General features: G+C 47.9%; 1 protein-coding gene across 1 annotated transcript; it reads right to left on the bottom strand.

The window, feature by feature from the left end:
- Positions 1–1,794: 1,794 nt before the first annotated feature.
- SPNS3 (SPNS lysolipid transporter 3, sphingosine-1-phosphate (putative)) lies at positions 1,795–20,894 on the bottom strand. Its single transcript, XM_077311458.1, has 12 exons — positions 20,647–20,894; positions 19,258–19,323; positions 18,702–18,838; positions 17,790–17,941; positions 16,631–16,697; positions 15,524–15,675; positions 12,987–13,139; positions 11,594–11,783; positions 7,530–7,595; positions 5,773–5,871; positions 4,615–4,789; positions 1,795–2,991 (listed from the first exon to the last, which is right to left on the bottom strand). Exons 1-12 carry the CDS (start codon positions 20,831–20,833, stop codon positions 2,930–2,932), a joined length of 1,506 nt encoding a protein of 501 aa, XP_077167573.1. The 5' UTR covers positions 20,834–20,894; the 3' UTR covers positions 1,795–2,929.
- Between the last annotated feature and the right edge of the window lie 1,498 nt (positions 20,895–22,392).

Raw genomic sequence — 22,392 nt, 5'->3', positions numbered from 1 at the left:
GCCTCTCCGCAGTGCCTAATTCAGTGGAGACCCCCCTCCGAGCACTTCTTAATCAGGTCTCAATAAACGACTCCGGGAAGCCAGAGCATTTCGTAAAGCAGAGAACCGTCTCACGACTTGCCCTGTTACAGATAAGGGAACGCCAAAGACCACAAAAGCACATTTGGACTCAGCACCATACCCCAGTCATCCCCTCGGTGACCCTTCTTGTTTCCACTTAGCAGGAATAAGGGCAAAGATGTTTTGCAAAAGTCAAGGAGGAAATAGCTCTTCCGGTCCCGCCTTTGTCGTGCTGATGTAGAGCAGGGGTCCCCAGCCTTTCTGAGCCTTTGGGCAACATGGGACTTCTGACACAGAGTCCACAGCATCTCTGATGGGCTTCAACAGGGAGGGCATTTCAAAGCTGAGGGGCCCCCACTGGAAAATCCTCTGTTTTGCTGGCCAAGACACGGAAAGCAGTCCTTGGGGCAAAAGAGATCTGAACTGGCATGTTAATTATGGAGTCTGCAAAATGGCCTTTATATGCAGTATATTATATATTTTTTTAAAAATGGGATGCCGTTCTACATCTCATTTCTATGCATTTAATAGCCTCCTGGGATGTCTCTGAAAGAAGAGGCAGGCAGCCGGGTTCATTTGCAGGTGACAGAGACATTTCGTCCATCTGCCTTTTGGCACCGCCAGCTGCTTGGAAGACAGGCAAATGGCTGGGTTTCCTTTTGACTGACTGATCTCTTGTCAGCTTTCCAAAGGGAGGATTTTACCTGGCTGGGACGAACTGGCCAGGGTCCTTGTGTGGGGGGAGAGGGGGGCTGTCAAGGACACTGTCAAGCATAGGGCTTAGCACAGGGCCACCCAGTTGCCATTCGCTTCTAATTGAAAAGAGCTCTTTTTTAAGCACACTGGTGCTTGTCTACAGAGATGACTTTGTGGACATTGGGTAGCCCTGCAGAACTCTCCGCTAAGGAACAGTGGCAAAACAGAATTGCAACAGGCAAATTAGCAGCAAGGGTTCCTCGTGCATTTATGGGCCCTGCCTATTTGAAGGACCGCTTGTCTTCTTATGCCCCTTGCAGGGCTCTCCGCTCTGCAGGTGCTAATTTGTTCATGGTCCCTGGCCCCAGGGAAGCATGCTTGGCCTCAACCCAGGTGTGTGGGTGGGTGGGTGGATGGACAGATGGACAGATAGGTAGGTAGGCAGACAGACAGACAGACAGATGATAGATAAGATAGATATACAGACAGACAGATCGATATCCCCCTGCCAGCCATAAAATCATCCCATTCTACAGTTTATAAGACTGGCAGCCAATAGGAACCAGCGTAAGTGGCCTAAAACAAACCTGAGGAATAGGCAAGCTCTCCTCAAAAACACGCAGGGGGAACGGTTGTAAAAATCAGAACGAAAAGATCGGTAAGATCCCCATTAAAAGCCTCGGTAAGCAGCTATGTATCAAACCAGTGTCTAAGTGCAAACGGGGTCCCATTCGTGTACGAGCGTAAATGTTCCAAGAGGACTTGGGCAGAGGAAAGCATGAAATTGATTTCCACCTGGGTCAGCGGCATAACTTAACTCTGCCCAAGAATGGCCAGGAGAAGGCTCGGAATGTTCCTTATGAGTATGCCAGAGTAGGAGAAAAACAGGAGCAGGATATGACTAGCAGAGCATCAGTTGCCTTACACAGAATGGAGACCATCTGGGAGGTATGTTGGAGCTGCTTTGGCAGCTTTGCTCTAAGCCAGGTACAAATATCTAAACAAATAAATGCATCTCCATGAATTCGTTTATGTCCTTTTAAAGCCACCTAAAGGAACAGCATGAGTAAGCGGTGGCCATGAACTACAGCCTGGAGCACCGATAAGGGTTGCTAGGTTCCCCCGGCCATCAGAGTGGGATGGGAGGGGAGGGTGGTCAGATCCTCTGGTCCCACCTGAAATCTGGCATCCCTAACAGGGGATGACACAGATTCACGGAGGGGAAAGGTCAATCAATCAATAGCCACTACTCACGACGAATAAAGGCAGCCAAAAAGACAAACCTCTGCCAGTGCTCAGAGGCAGCATCAGTGGAATCATGGAAGGGGCCACACAGGCCATGGAGTCCAATCCCGTGCTCAATGCAGGATCAGCCTGAAGCATTCACAATAAGCCCTGGACTGTTTGACCTGTTGTCAGCTTTCCGGGGCAACTGGTTGGCTTCTGCATGAGACAGGATGCTGGACTGTATGGACCACTGGTCTGATCCTGCAAAGCAACACTTATGTTCTTCTGGTGACAGTATTAATACCCCCCCTTTTTTTTGCTTAGGAAAAAAACAGCTAAGGAAGGAGATGCTTTAGGATGCTTAGGGATGATCCTGCAATGAGCAGGAGGTTGGACTAGATGACCTGTGTGGCCCCCTCCAACTCTATGATTCTATGATTCTATGAGATGATAGACAGGTTTATGCAATTATGGACAGTATGAAGGTACCAGAGGTCTATTTGGCACACGGTTTGCTTCCTGGACACAGGCCATGCAAGGGCTCCATTTGAGGTCCTTCTCTATCAGGCTAGCTGAAAATGCAGAAAAGTCTTAGAGGTAAATGTCGAACGTTGTCCTGGCAAAGTATGAGCTCCACCACTGATTGCCAATCCCTGCCGAAAACAGCACCTTCTAGTTTCAAGGAGACTTAGTTGCAAAATATTGTTCCCTGTGGCTTGATAGCTTGTAGGTGGAAATATCTTCCCTTGCTTTGACAGCTCTCCATCCCAGGCTTCTGTAGTCACCAGACTCTTTGCCAGCCTCCCCTGCCAGTTTCACAGGCACAGATGGAGGCTCGCTGCGTGATTCAAAGAACGCTCTAAATGCCACGCGGACAAGTTGGTCCTTGGGAGGCCATGTTGATCTTTAGGCATTTTTTCCCAGTTGGCAAGGGGGATGGGCTGTACTACTTTTCAGGAAGTTTGTCCAGCTGTCCGTCATGGGAGTGATAACCTTTGTTCTCGAAACCTGCAAACAGAGTCCTCGCGGTTAGAAAAGACTTGCAAAATAAAGAACCAGGAGGAGAAGGATTGGTTTTTATACCCCGCTTTTCACTACCCGAAGGAGTCTCAAAGTGGCTTACAATTGTCTTCCCTTCCATGGGGCTCCTCCATGGTCAAAAGGCTGGGAAAGGGTGTTTTAGATCAGGGGTAGTCAACCTGTGGTCCTCCAGATGTTCATGGACTACAATTCCCATGAGCCCCTGCCAGCAAGTGCTTGCTGGCAGGGGCTCATGGGAATTGTAGTCCATGAACATCTGGAGGACCACAGGTTGACTAGCCCTGTTTTAGATCATGTCAGGGGTTCCTTACACAAATGTACTGTTCTTGGGTCATCCCCTGGCTCTGTCCTTGGTCCTGTCCAGAAAGAAGAAAAGTTTGAGGTGACAGCTGAAACAATATTCTTCTTTGTTGCCAATCTATTTGAAAGTTATTTCACGTGTTCCGCCGTATTTGATATAACCGAAAAATACTTTTGCATGATTTGTCATTAATTACAAGGAAAAAGAAAAGCCAAAACAAAATTCCCCAAATTTTGCCATTGAGCTTTGTAGAAGAACCCTTGAAGATTTTGAGCCTTTGGGACGATGTATACGAAATAACTGAAGAACGTATGAATTGAAACCTCATTTGAACAGTTAACTACTGAGAAAGATTGATTGAAAACGGAATATTGACATATTGAAAAATTGTTTATATCCAGACCCCGTTTTGGCTTTTGTTTTTTCTTGTGATTAGTGACAAATCATGCAAATGTATTTTTCAGTTGTATCAAATATGGTGGAACATGTGAAGTAACCTTCAAATAGATTGGGAATAAAGAAGGATATCATTTAAGCTGCCACGTCGAACTTTTCTTCTTTCTGGTTTGGTGATTTGAGAGCCAGCTTGGCGTAGTGGTTAGGAGCGCCGACTTCTAATCTGGTGAGATGGGTTCGATTCCACACTCCCCCACATGCAACCAGCTGGGTGACCTGGGGCTAGTCACAGCCCTGATAGAGTTGTTCTGACCAAGCAGTCATATTAGGGCTCTCTCAGCATAACCCACCTCACAGGGTGTTTGTTGTAGGGAGAGGAAGAGAAGGTGATTGTAAGCCACTTTGAGACTCCTTCAGGTCGAGAAAAGTGGCATATAAGAACCAATTCTTCTTCTTCTTCTCTCATCTGTACCTTGGTCCTGTCCAGCAGGCTGACATGGCATAATAGCATGTCAGGCTACAACTTGGGACAGCCAGGGTTGGATCCCTGCTCTGGCCTGCTGCTGGTTGACCTCGGGCCACTGCTTTCTCTTATCCTACCCCATAAAGTTTTATTCTGAGGCTAAAGCAGAGGATGAGAGAATGTTTTGATAGGCTGCTTTGGGTCCCACTTAGAAAGCAAAGCAGGCTTTACTATTTTGTTTAGGGAACATTAAAAAAGAGAGAAAGCGAAACAGGAAAAAAGTGGAATTGCCTCAGACCCTAAGACATGGAATTCCCCATCGTTCATTGGGAGACCCCTGGCAGTAAAATCTATAGTAAACAAGCCCAAAGCCTGTAGCACAAATGTGCTTTTTTTGCAAAGAGAAAATGGAAGCAGAAAGGGGAGGAACCTTGAAGTGGCCGTGCGGCTTTCTTGCGGTCTTCTTCGATGCGGGAGGCGGTCAGGAGGAAGCAGCCTCCCCCTAAGATGCTGACAAAGGCACACAGGATGAAGCTGTACTGGAGGCTCCGGAAGGACCATAGGACAGACCATTGCACCTGGCTCTTCTGGACTGCATCGGAGATCTGGAGATGAGAACAATTCTCAGCCCTGTCATGGCTATCAGTCATGAGCTGACCAAAATACGGGAACTGTTTAGTTTATTAAAGTTCGATGCCACCTATCCGAGAGACCAGCTCTGGGTGGTGTACAACCTATCTCATATACAAATAAAAATTTAAATAAATTAAGGTAGAAGTAAAACAATTTAAAACAGTGGCAAAACAACTTTGAATAAGCTGTTGGGGTAAGAATGTCAAGAGGAATACCAAAGGTCAGGGCCATGGAGGAATCATATCCATGCTGCAAGGACCTTATCTCACCCTGCCCCCCCCCACTACTCTCCATCTCTAGAGGGTCTCACCTGCAAGCAGGTGGGGTTCGGTGACCTAACTGAGAGGTCCTATGAGCTGAAGACCACTTATGTAAGCAGACTTGGGTCTGATTTCAGCAGAACCATTTGTGTATTGAGTTGTATTGTTTACAAAACGGCTGTTGAAATAGCTGATAAAATCCAACGAGTTGTGTATTATTTTACTGTACAAGTCCTATATTCTGGTTAAATTGAAATTGTATTGCACAGTTCCCACCTGATCTTATCCAGAACCAGATCCCTCTAGCCTGGGTATTCCCAGCCAGGAGTCCATGGACTCCTCGGGGTCTGTGGGTGCTCCAGAGGGGGCCTGTGGCTTTCCCCCTACTGACTTAATGGTCTCAGCCACAAGCTAGGGAATTTTTCACTTCCATTGTTTCCTCTCCTGAGCATGTTATCTTGTCGTTTCTGCTCCTAGGAGGGGGGCAGAGCCTACAGCCTACTGTTTCTCCCCTCCTCAGCCCTCTTCCAGTCTGCTCATTAACCTGGGTGGTGATGTCACTTCCAGGGGATGTGGCAGAGAGGCATGTCCAGCTGACATCACTTCCAGCGCTCCCCAAAGCCTGAGAAATTATTTTAGGGGCTCCCCCACAGTCAAAAGGCTGAAAAAGGCTGCTCTAGACTCTCAAAACTCACCACGCCGATGAGATACGGGCTTCCAGCATCACCCAGTAAATGGCTGACACAAAGCTGAAGGGACATGGCTGTTGACTGGCGTTCGGGTTTCACCACATACTGTGAAAAAGAAAGAAAAAGTTCAGAGGTTTGTTATGACACACATGCCATGCACACACACACAAAGGGAGAGAGACAGAGACAGAGAGCAGCACATACAAAGAGACAGAGACAGAGAGAGACATACAAAGAGACAGAGACAGAGACAGAGCAGCACATACAAAGAGACAGAGACAGAGACAGAGACAGAGACAGAGACAGAGACAGAGACAGAGACAGAGACAGAGACAGAGCAGCACATACAAAGAGAGGCAGAGGCAGAGGCAGAGGCAGAGACAGAGCAGTACATACAAAGAGAGAGAGAGAGAAAGAGAGCAGCACATACACGGAAGAGAAGAGCTATCAGTTTTGTTGGCACAAGGCACAGACTCTGAACATTAGGGAGATCTTTGAGATGAGGACCTATGAGCCTTAATCCTAGGCAGGAATTCATTTGTTTAGAGATGTCTGCCCTGTTTGTCTCTCCCCAGTAGGGACCCAAAGCTACTTACAACGTAATTTCTCCACCTAAGAACACCCCGTTAGCTTGAGAAAGAGCAACTGGCCCCATGATTCTCCCTGGAAGAGCTGGGATTTGAACCTGGATCCTTCCGATGCGTTTGACACTCTAACCCAGGCTGTCTCAACCAGAGTTTAGTGAATCCCTGTGGTTTTTTGATGTCTCTGAAGGGTTTCCCAAATGGGTAGGAATTAATTTTTTTTATATATATTTTTTTAATTTGTTAAACAGTTATCAGGTGATATGACCATATATGGTGCTAGTGACCCTCTCCATGGCCTATGATGGGCCTGGGAGAGATGGGAAGGGGAGGCACCCCAGGTGGGCATGCACATAGCTATGCTTCCCAGTCGATGCGATAAGATAACATTTATTGTGTTTAGCCAAAGGCCATTACAAAACATAACTAAAAACAATATGGTACAAATATGGATATTGGGGAAGGCGCTGGCAAACCACCCCGTATTGAGTCTGCCATGAAAACGCTGGAGGGCGTCACCCCAAGGGTCAGGCATGACTCGGTGCTTGCACAGGGGATACCTTTACCTTTACGGATAAAACAATATTTCTCCAATATTGCGTACATAAAATTGTAGACGAGGGCTACTGAGTTACAATTTAAAAGAAACAGTTTTGGCTCAGATCTTCCTGGCGGCCAGAGCGAAAAGTGCCACCCTATATGAAATATAGGGGTCGACATCTGATAACAGATAGGCGACTTTATCAAAATCAGAAGTGGGGTGTGAGTTTGGTAGTAACTTGGCAAGGAATTTGCCCCTGGCTTCCCTATAATATTCTGCATGATCGGGGTTTCTCAACAACAAAAAAGTTGAGGAAGGCTGCTCTAACCACTACACCCCACAAGGTCTCATGGTCGAAAGTTTGAGGATAATTGACAAGCCTGACCAACTTGGGATCTATTTTTTAATTTTAATAAGCCAATTCATTGAAATGCAATCTGTCTCGTTCGAGGCCAAGGTTTTGCCCTTTCATGTTAATCTAACAACGTTCGGCCCTCCCTTCCGCTTCCTTGATCTGACCTTAGTTCCTCTTGCCGAAAGGACAAAACAGATACTTCCTCTCATCTTGAAAGAACAGAAATCCAAGAATAGGCGTCTTGCCTCAAGATCAATACGGCACTGAAAACAACTAAACTTACCAAGAGTATGTCAGTCACAACGGCCCAGTTTAAAGATAAAAGGAATTCTCCCAGGGCAATAAAAATCTGAAATGTTAAAAATGAGAAGGGGAGAGAAAGAGCGTTACTATGCCATCAGGAGCTCACCAGGCAGAGGCACTGGAGAATAGCAAAAAAAAAAAAATTAAAGGGAAACTGCTGCTCTTCTTTGACATTTTTCTAGGGCGTTTCGGCCACTTTCCTTTGAATGCTGACAGCTGGCTTATTAATGCAATTGGCTAACTCGTGTTATAAATACAGATTTGTCTGCAAAATGGAGAATTGGCCCAGGTCATGTAGGTACATGTGAATGAGAAAGACTATTGGGGGACTGTAGCAGGTGGAGAAGAGCCTCTTGTGGCGCAGAGTGGTAAGGCAGCTGTCTGAAATTTTGCCCATGAGGCTGGGAGTTCAATCCCAGCAGCCGGCTCAAGGTTGACTCAGCCTTCCATCCTTCCGAGGTCGGTAAATGAGTACCCAGCTTGCTGGGGGGTAAACGGTAATGACTGGGGAAGGCACTGGCAAACCACCCCGTATTGAGTCTGCCATGAAAACGCTGGAGGGCGTCACCCCAAGGGTCAGACATGACTCGGTGCTTGCACAGGGGATACCTTTACCTTTACCTTTAGCAGGTGGAGGCTCCAATGGCCATTATAGGCAGCTGGCTTCTTCTTCTCCACACAGCAAAAAGGAGCCTTATTCTGGCTCCTTTGTACTGTGCCCTGCCAATTTATACATTATGGAATACACAGATTGGTTTCCCCCATGCAATGCCCTGTGTAAGAGTCAAAGCAAGTAATGGGGCCCTGGGGGACCCGTCTGGTGTATCAAATGCTACAGTATAATAAACAGACTTCAAGGAGTCTTCAGACTTCAGTGGTTCTTTAATGTCCAGGGTATTAAACAAACCCCAACGTGTTTCGCTGTGTGGCTTTTTCAAGGGGCACCAATTTTAAATTTAAACATCTGGAACGCCATAAGCTAGGAGCAGCAATTGTTATAACCGTCTTACTCTCTGTTAAGAGATTGTTTCTCTAAATTGACGTTTCCTGTTGAATTTTCGTTTTTACGTTTTTTCAATGTTTTACGTGAAATTATTTCTGACAAATGAAGGATGTCAATGAGAGGAAACTGTTGTTTTTTAAAGTTTTGAAATTGTCCAAAAACGAATGGAGATATCGTGATGTACAGATGTTGCCTGTGGCCACACCATACGGAGTACTCATGCCCGGCGTCCTGGAGGTTTACAGCTTGTCCCTCTGTGTCCTTTAAATTTTCCAGTCAACAATGACTTCTGTAATGGATTTCCATTGCATTTTCCCTTGCACATCTTAAAGATTTCCCCCTATGGCTGCCGCATAAGATGTTTCCCCATCAAAAAACACAGAATTTAATCATCAGCCGCCAGAAAAAGATTAAAAAATAAACCAAGACTGCTGTCTCTCAGAACACCCACAGAACTATCGGCTGGAGGAGGAAGAATCTGTTCTCAACAGTTCTATTTTAGAAGCCCTAGTAAGAAAGATGTAAATCTGATTTCCTCTGTGAGGCTACTCCATAAAATTGGAGCTACATAGAAGAAGCCCATGAGAAGGAGCGATGGAACACACCTTTTAGCAGGGCCAGAACAACCAGAAGGCAAGGCCCTGAAAACAGATTTGCCAGGGAGGGAAACCCAAAAAAGCAGAGACTTGTCTAAGGTAAATAGGGATTGTTGGAAGTATCAAAAAGGATAACATTTCAGGTGTCTATTCTGACCTATGTTTTACCATTTAAGCTTCACAGATAGGCAGGTAGGCAAGCTCCAGCTGGCAATAGTCTCACAACTACATGGCACCAGCCACAGGGATGAGGCAAGGAAATTTAAGATATGAGGAGAAAAAAAAAGTGCAAATACATTTCATTCCCCTCTCAGGCATCGGTCAGAGCAAAACACTGTACCTCTTCCCCGATGCACATGTCTACACTTGCAACCGAATCCGCTGTTATTGAAGCCAAATGACATGCTCAGCAAATACTTTTAAAGTTGTCATCACTGGAGTGTTGATCGTGTTGAGAGGCGTTCTGCACGGCTACGTACAATTCGTTGCCTTTTCCCTCCCCTCAACGTGAAATCCACCCCCTCCCCACCCTGGCGCTGCAGTGCAGATTCTGTGAGTCTCTTCCCAGGCAAAACACAGCTCTCATTTTGGACCTGTCCTCAGGGAAACACACAGTAGGGTTCGCCAATATCCAGAGGAGGAACGAGAAATATTTGCTGGTTAAGGATTCTGCTGTTATGAACGCCCTGCAGGACCAGAACTTGGCAGAGGACTAAATAAGCCAGTTTGGTGTAGTGGTCAGCAGTGCGGACTTCTAATTCAGCAGGGGTGGCCAACTTGTGGCTCTCCATGGACTACAATTACCATGAGACCCTGCCAGCGATTGGCCTGTTCATGCCAACTTTTTCAGGCTCCCAAATTCAACAGAATTCCGCAGCATTTTTGTCAACGAGGCCGTCTAAACGTTTCTTCTTTCCTGCCCACGAGGTGCCAACAGAAGGGATCCTTCCCTCCTCCCCCTCCCTCTGTTTTGAGACAACAGCGTGGCAGAAGGACTGTTTTGGCAGGCTGGCCTCAATGACTATAATTAACTCTGCCAAAGACCGTTGCTGTTAATTCTGGTCTCAGCCATGTGCCAGTCGGATTGCAGCTGTGTGGGGAGAATCACTGAGGGGAAGCTTGGAGTCTGGCAATCACGGTTTTATCTTGAGGAAGGTTAACAAGAGCATAAGAGAGAGTAGAAGAAGAGTTTGTTCTTATATGCCGCTTTTCTCTACCCGAAGGAGTCTCAAAGCGGCTTACAATCCCCTTCCTTTCCTCTCCCCACAACAGATACCTTGTGAGGGGGATGAGGCTGAGAGAGCCCTGATATTACTGAAGAAGAGTTGGTTCTTATATGCCGCTTTTCTGTGCCCGAAGGAGTCTCAAAGCGGCTTACAATTGCCTTCCCTTTCCTCTCCCAACAGAACAGAGTCATCCGCAGAGCTTGGTCAGCTCAGGGAGTTTTTGAGCCTCAATCTTCCCCAGGCAAGACTGTTTCCACGGCTACACCGCACTCTTGGTTTCTGTAGTCCTCCAACCACCACTTATGATTGCCATCTCTGGGATGGGGAATACCTGGAGACTCTGGGGGTGAAGCCTGTGAAAGGCAGGGTTTGGAGAAGGGAGGGATTTCCATGGGATAAGGTCATATGACCCACCTTCTCAGCAGCCACTTTCTCCAGAGGAATTGATCTCTGAGCTGTAATTCCGTGGGATCCCCAGGCCCCACCTGGAGGCTGGCGTCCCTATCACCACTACAAAATGGAGGGCGGAAACTAGCATGGACAGAGAAGGAAAAGACCAGATGATCTTTAACTAGCAGTTAAAGATTTGTCCAGCGGGATCAGAGTCGCATGTAGCTGCTTGGGTAGCCCTATGAAGGCAGAAACGTGAGATGCCCATTTGGTCAATAATAAATTGATAACCCCTCACAGTTGTACAGAAACTGGTAAACAGAATTGATGCCAGACTATAATTCCTAGGAATAAAAGGGGGGGCTGTGTATTTTCCACTTATTGTGTACCCCAGTTTTCGTTTGTTGAATGGACTATAAATCCTGGTATACACCTGCTTGCTATAGTGGTTAAGAGTGCGAACTTCTAATCTGGCGTGCTGGGCTTGATTCCCTGCTCCCCCACATGCAGCCAGCTGGGTGACCTTGGGCTCGCCACAGCAGTGATAAATGTGTCCCAACTGAGCAGCGATACAAGGGCTCTCTCAGCCTAACCTCCCTCACAGGGTGTCTGTTGTGGGGAGAGGAAAGGGAAGGCGATTGTAAGCCGCTTTGAGACTCCTTCGGGTAGAGAAAAGGGGCATATAAGAACCAACTCTTCTTCTTCATTACTTTCCCCAATTTGCCTAGGAGACAACGGAACTGAATGTATACTAGAAACCCCACTAAGGGGAGCAGGGAGGGAGGAAAAAAAAACTCTTGCCAAACACGAAATATCTCAACATGCTTACATAAGTAGCCACGATGCTCTCCTGAGCCAGCATGATCGCAAGATACAGGCACGGTGCCGAGGCAAGCAAACCCACAGCACAGATTATGGGGTCAGCTTGCGCATTAATCTTCTTGTATCTTCTGGCCGCTTCTGCGCCAGCGACGACCCCCAAAATGCCGGTAGCAACAGTCATGCCGCCAAAGATCAGGCTGGAGGGGAAAACACACACAGACTGGAGTTTGTAGTCTATTACAGTGGGTCATTCTGGCAACAGTAGGATCCCAATAGGATCAGCACTCCCCCCACCTTGACCGGATCTGCATTCGTTTTGAAAATGGGTGGGAGGCAGGTGGTCCAGAGATGCAGCTTTCCTGCAGAGCTCCATCTGACCACGAGGAGGGGCTGTCGAGAACCTCCACATTTAGAGACAACCAGGAGAGCGGGGTTTGATTCCTCACTCCTTCTCCACATGCAGCCAGCTGTGTGACCTGGGGCTAGTCACAGCCCTGATAGAGCTGTTCTGACCGAGCAGTAATATCAGGGCTCTCTCAGCCTCCCCTACTTCACAGGGTGTCTGTTGTGGAGAGAGGAAAGGGATGGTGATTGTAAGCCGCTTTGAGACTCCTTCGGGTAGAGAAAAGCAGCATATAAGAACCAACTTTTCTTCTTCTACAATACTTCTTCTACAATACTTGCCTTCTCCAGGAGGCAACATCTGGAGAAAGCCCTGTTGCCAATGCTCTCTTTGTTGGCCCTCCAGAATAACAAGTCGGTCAGTATATGAGGCAGGATGCTGGACTAGATAGACCACCAGTCTGATCCAGCAGGACTTCTCCCATGCTCTTAGTCAAGGAATTCCTAAAGAAGGTGATCTCTTTTCTGAAGTTAGCAAGAAATGCAAAGAAGGAGAAGGAGAAGGAGAAGGAGAAGGAGAAGGAGAAGGAGAAGGAGAAGGAGAAGGAGAAGGAGAAGGAGAAGGAGAAGGAGAAGGAGAAGGAGAAGACTTTCCTCTCCCCACAACAGACACCCTGTGAAAGAGGTGAGGCTCTGAGAGCCCTGATATTACTGAAGAAGTTGGTTCTTATATGCTGCTTTCCTCTATTTGAAGGAGTTTCAAAGTGGCTTGCATTTGCCTTCCCTTCCTCTCCTGTGAGATGGGTGAAGCTGAGGGAGCCCTGATATTCCTGCTCGGTCAGAACAGCTTTATCACTGCTGTGACTAGCCCAAGGTCACCCAGCTGGCTGCATGTGGAGGAGCGGGGAATCAAACCCAGCTCACCAGATTAGAAGTCCGCACTCCCGACCACTACACCAAGCTGGCTCACCTGACTGGCTGTAGGCAGCTGGGTAGGAATCTATTAAAAGCATCCCCCCTGTCTGGTTTCTTCTCCTCCAGAAAGAAGTCCACCTCACCTGTTGGAGGCATTACATTTTTCTTCTGTCGACGAAGAAAGGTTGAGATGGAGGAACTGAGCCCTGCAGAGGAACGTGGGGATCCAGAAGCTCAGAGCGCCTGTGACAAAAGCCAGGACGGTCACGCCCAACGAGGACCACACGAAACTCCAGCTACCGGAAAAGTGAAGGTATTACTGCTGTAGAATGTATTTACATCCTGCTTTTCTCCCAGTCGATATGTGCGGTATGAGTCACAAGAAGAACGTGCGTGAAGCTGTCTTATACAGCAGGGGTAGTCAACCTGTGGTCCTCCAGATGTCCATGGACTACAATTCCCATGAGCCCCTGCCAGAAAACGCTGGCAGGGGCTCATGGGAATTGTAGTCCATGAACATCTGGAGGACCACAGGTTGACTACCCCTGTTATACAGAATCAGACCATCAGTCTGTCAAGCCCAGTAAGTCTACTCAGACTAGCAGCAGCTCTTTCGGATGGCGTGTGAGTAATGCAGCCAGGAGATCTGGAGAACCAGGTAAGGGATGTTCGGAGGTGGTTGGCCACTGCCTGTCTCTGTGCCAAGATCCCTAATGTTCCTTGGAGGAACCATCCCCTGAATCCTTGGCAGTCTCCCGTCCAAATACCAGCCAGGATTGGCCCTACTTTGCTTCCGATTGTCTGGCAGCCAGGCAAGGGGCGTTCAGAAGCAATTTCTCATTGTCTGCCTCTACATCATGACCCCTAGTGTTCCTTGGAGGAACTACCGCCCAAATCCTCAGAGATCAGCTCCCTTGTATGGTGTATATGTAGTGCAATCAGGAGATCCAAGGTAGGACTCTGGTGTAAATTCCAGTAGATTGGCCTTATTTATTGCAGCAAAACCAAAGGCAATTCCTGAAGCCCCGTAAAACCTTTAAGGTCCCTCTGGACTCCTGTTTTGCTTTACAGATGTTGGTCACACTGATTTCAGTGATGTTTACTCCCCAGAAAGCTCGTATGCAGTGGCGGCTTTGCTCATCTGCACTCAGCAATTGCCTTGCGAGATCTCCCCGTCCCCAAAATTAACAGCTGTAGGGATGAAGGCCTACAGAGGATGTATAGTCTGACGAAGGGTGCTTGCACTCGAAAGCTCATGCCTTGAATAAATTTTTGTTGGTCTTAAAGGTGCTACCGGACTCTGATTTTATTGTACAGAGGATTTATGTAAGCCAACAGTGCCCTCTAGTGGAATCCTCTGCTCAGGCGACATTTTAGTATTTTAACAACACAGCAGCCTCAGAGCCCAGCCTACCCAGATCTTGTTAGAGCTTAGAAGCTAAGTGAGGTTGGCGACAGTCCGTACCTGGTCGGGAGAGCACCAAAGAAGACAGGGGCTATTATGGGATGGAAGGCAGTGGCAAACCCCCTCTGCTCATCTCTTACCTTGAAAACTCCATGGTCCAGGGGGTTCTTGTGAGTTAGTTGCAACTTGACAGCACACAAGTATGAGTACAAAATACACAAAAATATAGGTGTGTAAATGACACACAAGGCATGTCCGACCCAACCCTCGTCCCATGTTCAGAAAGTATGTCAGATCTTCCTTTCCCTTCATTTTACACCCCCAAGAACCCCCCTTTTAGATAGGACAGGTTGGGAAAGAGTGACTGGCCCCCTGAACTTCACAGACTCAAACCCAGATCTTAATCCACCACTCTAACTTACACTGTGTGGGTTACCTGCTTCCTTTGACTCACCAGTCTTCATAAGAAGAAGAGCTGTCAGCGATTAACAAATGCCTTTCCCTTCCTCTCCCCACAACAGGCACCCAGTGAGCTGTGTGTGGCTGAGAGAGTTCTGGATTAACTGCAATTTACCTCCTGAGCAGAATAGAACAGCTGTAATCTTCAGAACAAGAGCCTCTTGTGGCGCAGAGCGGTAAGACAGCCGACATGCAGTCTGAAGCTCTGTCCATGAGGCTGGGAGTTCAATCCCAGCAGCCAGCTCAAGGTTGACTCCTTCCGAGGTCGGTAAAATGAGTACCCAGCTAGCTGGGGAGTAAAACGGTAATGACTGGGGAAGGCACTGGCAAACCACCCCGTATTGAGTTTGCCATGAAAACGCTGGAGGGCATCACCCCAAGGGTCAGACATGACTCTGTGCTTGCACAGGGGATACCTTTACCTTTAATCTTCAGAACAATGAGCAATGCCAAGAACCTGCGTGGTTCCAGATTACTGCTGATTACTTCCTGGATTAATGAGTGGCCGTTCACAGGCCAGTTTAGTGGGGACCACGTTGGTCTGCCATAGAAGAGCTAAATTCAAGTCCAGTAGCTGGCCTCTACCTGGAATTCTTGTTGGCCTGGCTTGAAATCGAAAGAGCTGGGAGGAGAATAGGCTTCCAATCCCCATTCAGTGGTCAAGCTCATTCCCGTTCAGCCTGATTTACTCACGGGGCCTTTATGAGAATAAAACAAAGGAAGGGGGAGAGATGTGTGCCACTTGACGCTCCTTGGAGGAGCGGAAAGAGAAAAGGATAGCAAGACCATCTTGCTATCGCCACAAAATCTCCTTACTTTCTGCAAAGGGACGAGACGTCTTTGCACCAAGTTGAATCCTCTCCCTGGTCGCCAGCCTTTTCTACCTGCCTCGTAGCTGCTCGGTGGGCAGATTCGGGAACCAAGAGGGCCAGGAGAGCCAGGCCGACTATTCCCATGCAAGGCGTAACCTACCGAGAGAGGAACAAAGGCCGGCATCAATGGCCAAGGGGGCAGCGTCAGGATACATCCGAAGAACATCTTTTGGACATCCCAGCCTGCCTCTAAGGCCCAGATCTCTTTGCAAGGAGGTGGGCAGCAACTAGACACAGGGCATCTTCAGGGGTGCCATCTCACATCTGGAATGCCCTCCAGGCTTTGCTGTAATCTTGCCCCAAACTTCAGAGGGAAACAGTTTTGAGAAAGGAAGAAGAAGAAGAGTTGGTTCTTATATGCCGCTTTCCTCTACCTGAAGGAGTCTCAAAGCGGCTTACAGTCACCTTCCCTTTCCTCTCCCCACAACAGATGCCCTGTGAGGTGGGTGAGGCTGAGAGAGCCCTGATATTACTGAAGAAGAAGAAGAGTTGGTTCTTATATGCCGCTTTTCCCTACCTGGAGGAGGCTCAAAGCAGCTTACAGTCGCCTTCCCTTTCTTATCCCCACAACAGACACCCTGTGAAGGAGGTGAGGCTGAGAGAGCCCTGATATTACTGAAGAAGAGTTGGTTCTTATATGCCACTTTTCTCTACTCAAAGTGGCTTACAATTGCCTTCCCTTTCCTCTCCCCACAACAGACACCCTGTGAGGTGAGTGAGGCTGAGAGAGCCCTGATATCACTGCTCGGACAGAACAGCTTTATCAGTGCTGTGGGGAGCCCAAGGTCACCCAGCTGGCTGCATGTGGGGGAGTGCAGAATCGAACCCAGCATGCCAGATTAGAAGTCCGCACTCCTAACCAAGTTGGTGTAGGGCAAAGAAAAGCCGGGGAAAATCTGGCAGGGGCACAAAGAGACCACAATGCTGTGGGGAAGCAAGGGGGGGAAAGTTTCCCCGACAACAATGGAACCTGGGGCAAATAAGTCACGTGGGAAAGGTGCCTGTGAATAACATGATGAAAGGGGCCAGATGCATTGCAAAAAAGACTCACGCGGAATCCCCAGCTCCAGTGCCCGGTGGCTTGTTCCATGGTAGAAGACAGGATGTAACCAAGGCCGCTGGCAAGAGAGGAAAATAATTAGCTTTCATCTCCAGCTGCTGCAGTTCAAATTGTGGAGAGGGTAGAGCAGCCCTTGTCAACTTTTTTTTACCTTTGAAAAAACCCCAAAATATTCTTCAGGCTTCGAGAAACCCCAAAAGTGGCAGAATCATGCAGAATATGGTTGGGAAGCAGAGATGTAGACACGCCCACCTGTGGCCCCGCCCCTTCCCATGCCCTCCAGGCCCATCATTGGCCATTTGGGGAAGGTAAGGTGGGTTGACAGGACCACGTACGGTCATATCACCCCCTTCAATGTTTAACACATTTTACAAATGAATGAACTCCCACCCATTCAGGAAACCCTTCCAGGGCTGTCAAGAAACCCTGAAGAACGCCTGCTCTAAACATCAAGATGAACTTGATAAATACTCTTGTCTTGAACTCACAGAAACACACGAAGCGCATTCTAACTGCTATTCCAGACAGGAATAACTAAGGTCGGTGTTTGCTTTGCCTGACAGCTGCTGTCCAGTGATTCAGGTGCAGGACTTCCACATCATCTGCTACCCGACCCTTTTAACTGGAGATAACCAGGGATTTGGGAGCAAAGGCAGCATGGCGCAGCTCCGTCTTGCCAGATCTCAGAAGCTAAGCAGGGTCGGCGTTCACTGGCATGGGCTCATGGGAATTGTAGTCCATGGACATCTGGAGGGCCGCAGTTTGACTACCCTTGAATTAAGGCAATGGAAAACCATCTCTGCTTCTCCCTTGCCTTGAAAGCCCTTTGCTGGGGTTGCCGTAAAGTGGCTGCAACTTTACACACCCACAACCAGGGACTGAACTTGGTACCTGCTGCATGCCCAATGGATACTCTGCCAGGCAGCTGCAGGACCTCTCCATACCATGAATACATGAAGCTGCTTTATACTGAGTCAGGCTCCTGGTCTGTCAAGGTCAGCGGTGTCTATTCTGACAGGCAGCGGCTCTCCAAGTTCACAGGCAGAGGTCGATCACATCACCCACCCCCTGAGCTTTTTAATTGGAGATGCGAAGGCTTGAACCTGGAACCTTCTGGACACAGAGCAGACGCCCCGATCGGCGGAGGTACCTTCCGACTGGTATGAAAATGTAGAAGATGGAGAGCGTCCAAGTCCTGTGGTCTTTCTCAAATAAGTCGGCAATGATGGAAGGAGCAACTGTAGAATAGCTGGCAGTGCCAATCCCCACCAGCCCACGCGAAATGAAGAATAGCCAGGCCATCTGGAGGAGCAAAAGGATGCATGAGGACCTAGACAGTGCCTGTTAAGTGATACCCTCCAGACTGGGCAAAGGATTTGTTCGATTTACAGCTGCCGCCTTTACTGTGTAATGCTGTGCAGCGTTATTCCAGTTGAACGCAATTGAATTCAATGGACTTAGACTGGAGTAACTCTGCGTAGGATTGCAGTTTTAGATGCTTATTAGTGTTGATCTATCAAATGCTTTTATCAACTAACAAGAAGAAGAAGAAGAAGAAGAGTTGGTTCTTATATGCCGCTTTTCTCTGCCTGAAGGAGTCTCAAAGCGGCTTATATTCGCCTTCCCTTTCCTCTCCCCACAACAGACACCCTGTGAGGTGGGTGAGGCTGAGAGAGCTCTGATATCACTGCTTGGTCAGAACAGCTTTATCAGTGCCGTGGCGAGCCCAAGGTCACCCAGCTGGCTGCATGTAGGGGAGTGCAGAATCGAACCCGGCTCACCAGATTAGAAGTCCGCACTCCTAACCACTACACCAAACTGGCTCTCCTGAAGATTTGCCCTGATTAATTGGTTGGCAGATTTTGGGCAGGAGAGGGGGATCTATGGGAGTGGAACGCCCCAGAGTCCTCTCCTCCAAAGCTTCCATTTTTCTCCAGGGGAGCTGGTGGCTGTTGTCTAAAGTTCGCCCATCATTCCAGGGGGTCTCCAGGCCCTGCCTGGAGGTTGATAACCCCAGAGGTCCTGGACACAACCCCCGGCCCCTCCCAAAGCCAATCCTTACCGACTCAGTGATGAAGGAGCTACCAAGCGTAACTCCTGACCAAAGTAATATGCCAGCGCCCAAGATGATTTTCCTGTTGTATCGATCCCCAAGGTATCCAAACAGAGGTGCCGAAAACAAGAAGCAGATGATGAAAACTGCAACGGGAAGAAAACCGGGAGGGGAGGAGAGGAGATGTCACCTAGTGATGTCACCGAGGGCAGCCATTTTGTGTGCAAGGAGGGGAAATCTCTCTCGGCTACGTCCAAGTGAAATTTTAGAACAATTAGAAACACGCTGGCTAAATTTCAAAGCAGCCTGCAATCGCCTCCCCTTCCTCTCCCCACAACAGACATTCTGCGAGGTAGGTGGGGCTGAGAGAGTTCTAACAGAACTGCTCTGTGAGCACAGCCCTAAGAGAACTGTGACTGGCTCAAAGTCACCCAGCTGGCTGCATGTGGAGGAGTGAGCAATCAAACCCGGTTCTCCAGATCAGAGGCCACCATTCTTAACCACTAAACCATGCTGGCTCTCTAAAGAAAAAGAACAGGCTGGACACGCAGGAAAATCTTTTTACCTGTATGCAACAGGCCGGCCTGACTGTCTCCTAAACTGAAGAATATCTGAATCTTCTCAAGCACTCCTGTAACAAAGAAAGATCGGCCATAGCCACAAAGTTCCAGAAAGACCAAGATTATTCATTCATTGTGTTTTTAACTTTCAAAGACTCAGGAAAACATCTACAGTTTTGCCCATCACTACTTTGTCCCAGGCATTATCTGGTCCCCATTTTGCCCCTAGGAGAGATTTCAGAGTCACTCTAAAAACTGGGGGTGGGAGTGGGATTAAAAAAACAAACTAACAGAAAAAAAAAATACAGCACTATGCAGATAGGAAAATCAGCAGAGTAATCATGCCCATCTTTCTTCCAAAATTCTTCCTATAACTTCTATAATGTGAAAAGTCCTCTGTAGCTATTTGGTCTAGACAAGAAATATAAAAAAAATGAAAGGAAACTATTGTATATCAGCAAACACAACGAGATCTTGTGGTGGGAACAGACGTTTTTAGGCTTCAGCTGGAGGAAACTGTTGCGGTCAACTTAATGACACTTCTTCACAAGCCGGTGCAGGACTTTTTTGTTGAAGCCTAAATGAATACAGTCTTCCAAGGGTCCCCAACCTCTTTGAGCCTGCAGGCGCCTTTTGGAATTCTGACATGGCGAAGAGGGCACAGCCACAAAACGGCTGCCGGAGGAGTTGAGCCAGCCATAAAAACATTGCCACAGCTTCCTTTCAGTGATATAGCAAAGATTCTTGTGCTATGGTGGCAGCTGCTGCCAAAGCAACAGTTTTTAACATCTGCATGGCCAATCACATCTCCGATAGCCTTCCTTGGCCCTGCCCACTGTGGGTGCTGAAATAAGTGTTGACAAGAAGACATGGAGCCCAGGGGCACCACGTTGGGGACCCCTGCAGGATCCAGTCTTCAGAGAAGGGTCCTCACTGTTCATCAAGAAATGGTATGTACCCACACAGACAAGATCCTCCTTTGTTTCCCCAGTTGCAAAAAACAAACAAACAAACTGGCTCTCCTTAGTATGTTCTGAATCTCAATACTGGTAGGGGAATACCAATATTTTTGGGGTCCAGTCTACCCAACCCCTCCCCCAAAATACCGGGCAAAGGGGTTTGCTCATGCCTAATTCTGAATGCAAACCTCTCATGGAATACAAATTTAATTGAACACAAAGACCCTCTGAATGCAAAGTGAATACACAATGAATACACAAAACTCTTCCAGTGAATGCACAAAACTCTTCCAGTGAATACAAAGATGCTCCCCCACTCTGATATATGCTCACTCCCTCTGCCATTAAAAAAAACAACAACAAAAACTGTCTTGGCCCAACGCTACCAAATGCTGAAGGAGCCTTAGGGTCTCCAAAGGCATCCGTCCCCCTTACCTGGTACAACAAACCAGTCCATGTAGTTCACCAGGTTAATATAGCACAGGACAGCAACCGCTAGGTAAGACCTTTTGCGTGAACACTTCCCCTGTCCCCCTGAGTCCGTGTTTGATTCGAGGGTGCCATAGATCTTGGAGGGCAGAGGTGGCTGGGGTGCCAAGCCTGCAGCGAACTCCTCGTTCATGTCGATGGCTCTTTCCACCAACAAACTGTGTGCTGAAGGCTTGGGCACTCGCCTGCCAACAGCGAGCTGCACTTCATGTGTGAGACCCAGCGTTATGAGGAACCTCACTCTGCTCAATCATTTCCTGCAAAGAGCCGCTCTCAAACCAAGACGGTAAACCTCCAAGCTTGGGCCTCCGTTCTCCGGCAAAACTGCACCTCTACTAAGACAGGCGAGCCTGCAAGGGCTCAAGGTAACCTTGGAGAGACGCACAGAACCGAATTTCAATGAACCCTTCTCTGATAACACGCGGGCTGCAGGATTTAGTGCCTCACACCTAAAATATTCCCCCTTTGGAATTCCAGGGAGGTGATATCAGTCATCTCCTTGACCTGGCTGGCCCAGGTTAGCCTACTTTCATCAGATCTTGGAACTACAACGGGGCTGGCCGTGATTCATTCTTGGACGAAAGAACGTCAAGGACGTCCAGGGTTGCTACACAGAGGCAGGCAAATTGTCTTTGTACAGCTCTTGCTTTGAAAACTCTATGGGGGTCATCATAAGTTAGCTGTGGCTGGATGGCCTTTTCCATCTGGGGTTGCCAGCAGGGGATTGGGGTGAGGGGTGCCACTGCCTGGTTGGGAAACTCCTGGAAATTTCGGGATGGACAACAGGTACCATAAAGGGAAAAAAAAATGCAACCTGAAAAACAGGTGAGAACCAAAAAAAAAAAAAAGTTAGGGATTAAAGCAATTACAAAAATGGAAACATTTCATTGGAGCTCATATATTTAAAACCATTGAAAAGATCTGTTGGCACACATGAAATATCTGGGAGAGTACAGCAGTATTGCCAAGTTGTTAGGACCAGTACATAAGGTGTTTCGATCTAGCAAATCTTCACCAGAGGTAAATTAACATCCCCAATGGAGGAAAATTAACATCCCCAATGGGGGAAAACTACAGCCTGCGGTAACAGGGCCCTGTCCCTCCTAGACATTTGCAAACATCCCTGCCTATGTGAGATCCCTGGTCCAGGATTCCAAAGAGGGAAAACCAATGCCAAACAGAAGTGGCATGGCAGCATTTTATCAGAACCAACCGAAATAGCACAAAACAGCGCTCAGTATTTTGAGTTCTGCAGAACAATGTCAGGCTAGTTCTAGGATGCTGGGGAGCCAGCTTGGGGGTAATGGTTAAAAGGGGCAGCATCTAATCTGTCAAGCCAGTTTGATTCTCCCCTCCTCCACATGCAGCCAGCTGGGTGACTTTGGGCTCATCACAGCCCTGATAAAGCTGTTCTTACAGAGCAGTAATGTCAGGGTTCTCTCAGTCTCACCCACCTCACTTACCTTGTGGGGAGAGGAAGGGAAAGCAATTGTAAGCCGTTTTGAGACTCCTGGCAGTGAAAAGTGGGGTATAAAAAAACAGCTCTTCTTAACATTGAATCCCCCCCTCTACCAAATGCAGCCTTTTATGCCATTGTGTTTCTATCTAATTGCCAAGGGATGGCCACCATACAGTTCAAAAGATCTGCACAATAGGAACAACCACAATGACAATTTTGGATTCTGAATACCT

Source organism: Paroedura picta, chromosome 15 (genome assembly GCF_049243985.1).
Source record: "Paroedura picta isolate Pp20150507F chromosome 15, Ppicta_v3.0, whole genome shotgun sequence".
NCBI classification, from domain to species: domain Eukaryota; kingdom Metazoa; phylum Chordata; class Lepidosauria; order Squamata; family Gekkonidae; genus Paroedura; species Paroedura picta.
This window is presented reverse-complemented; position numbering and strand designations above follow the sequence as displayed.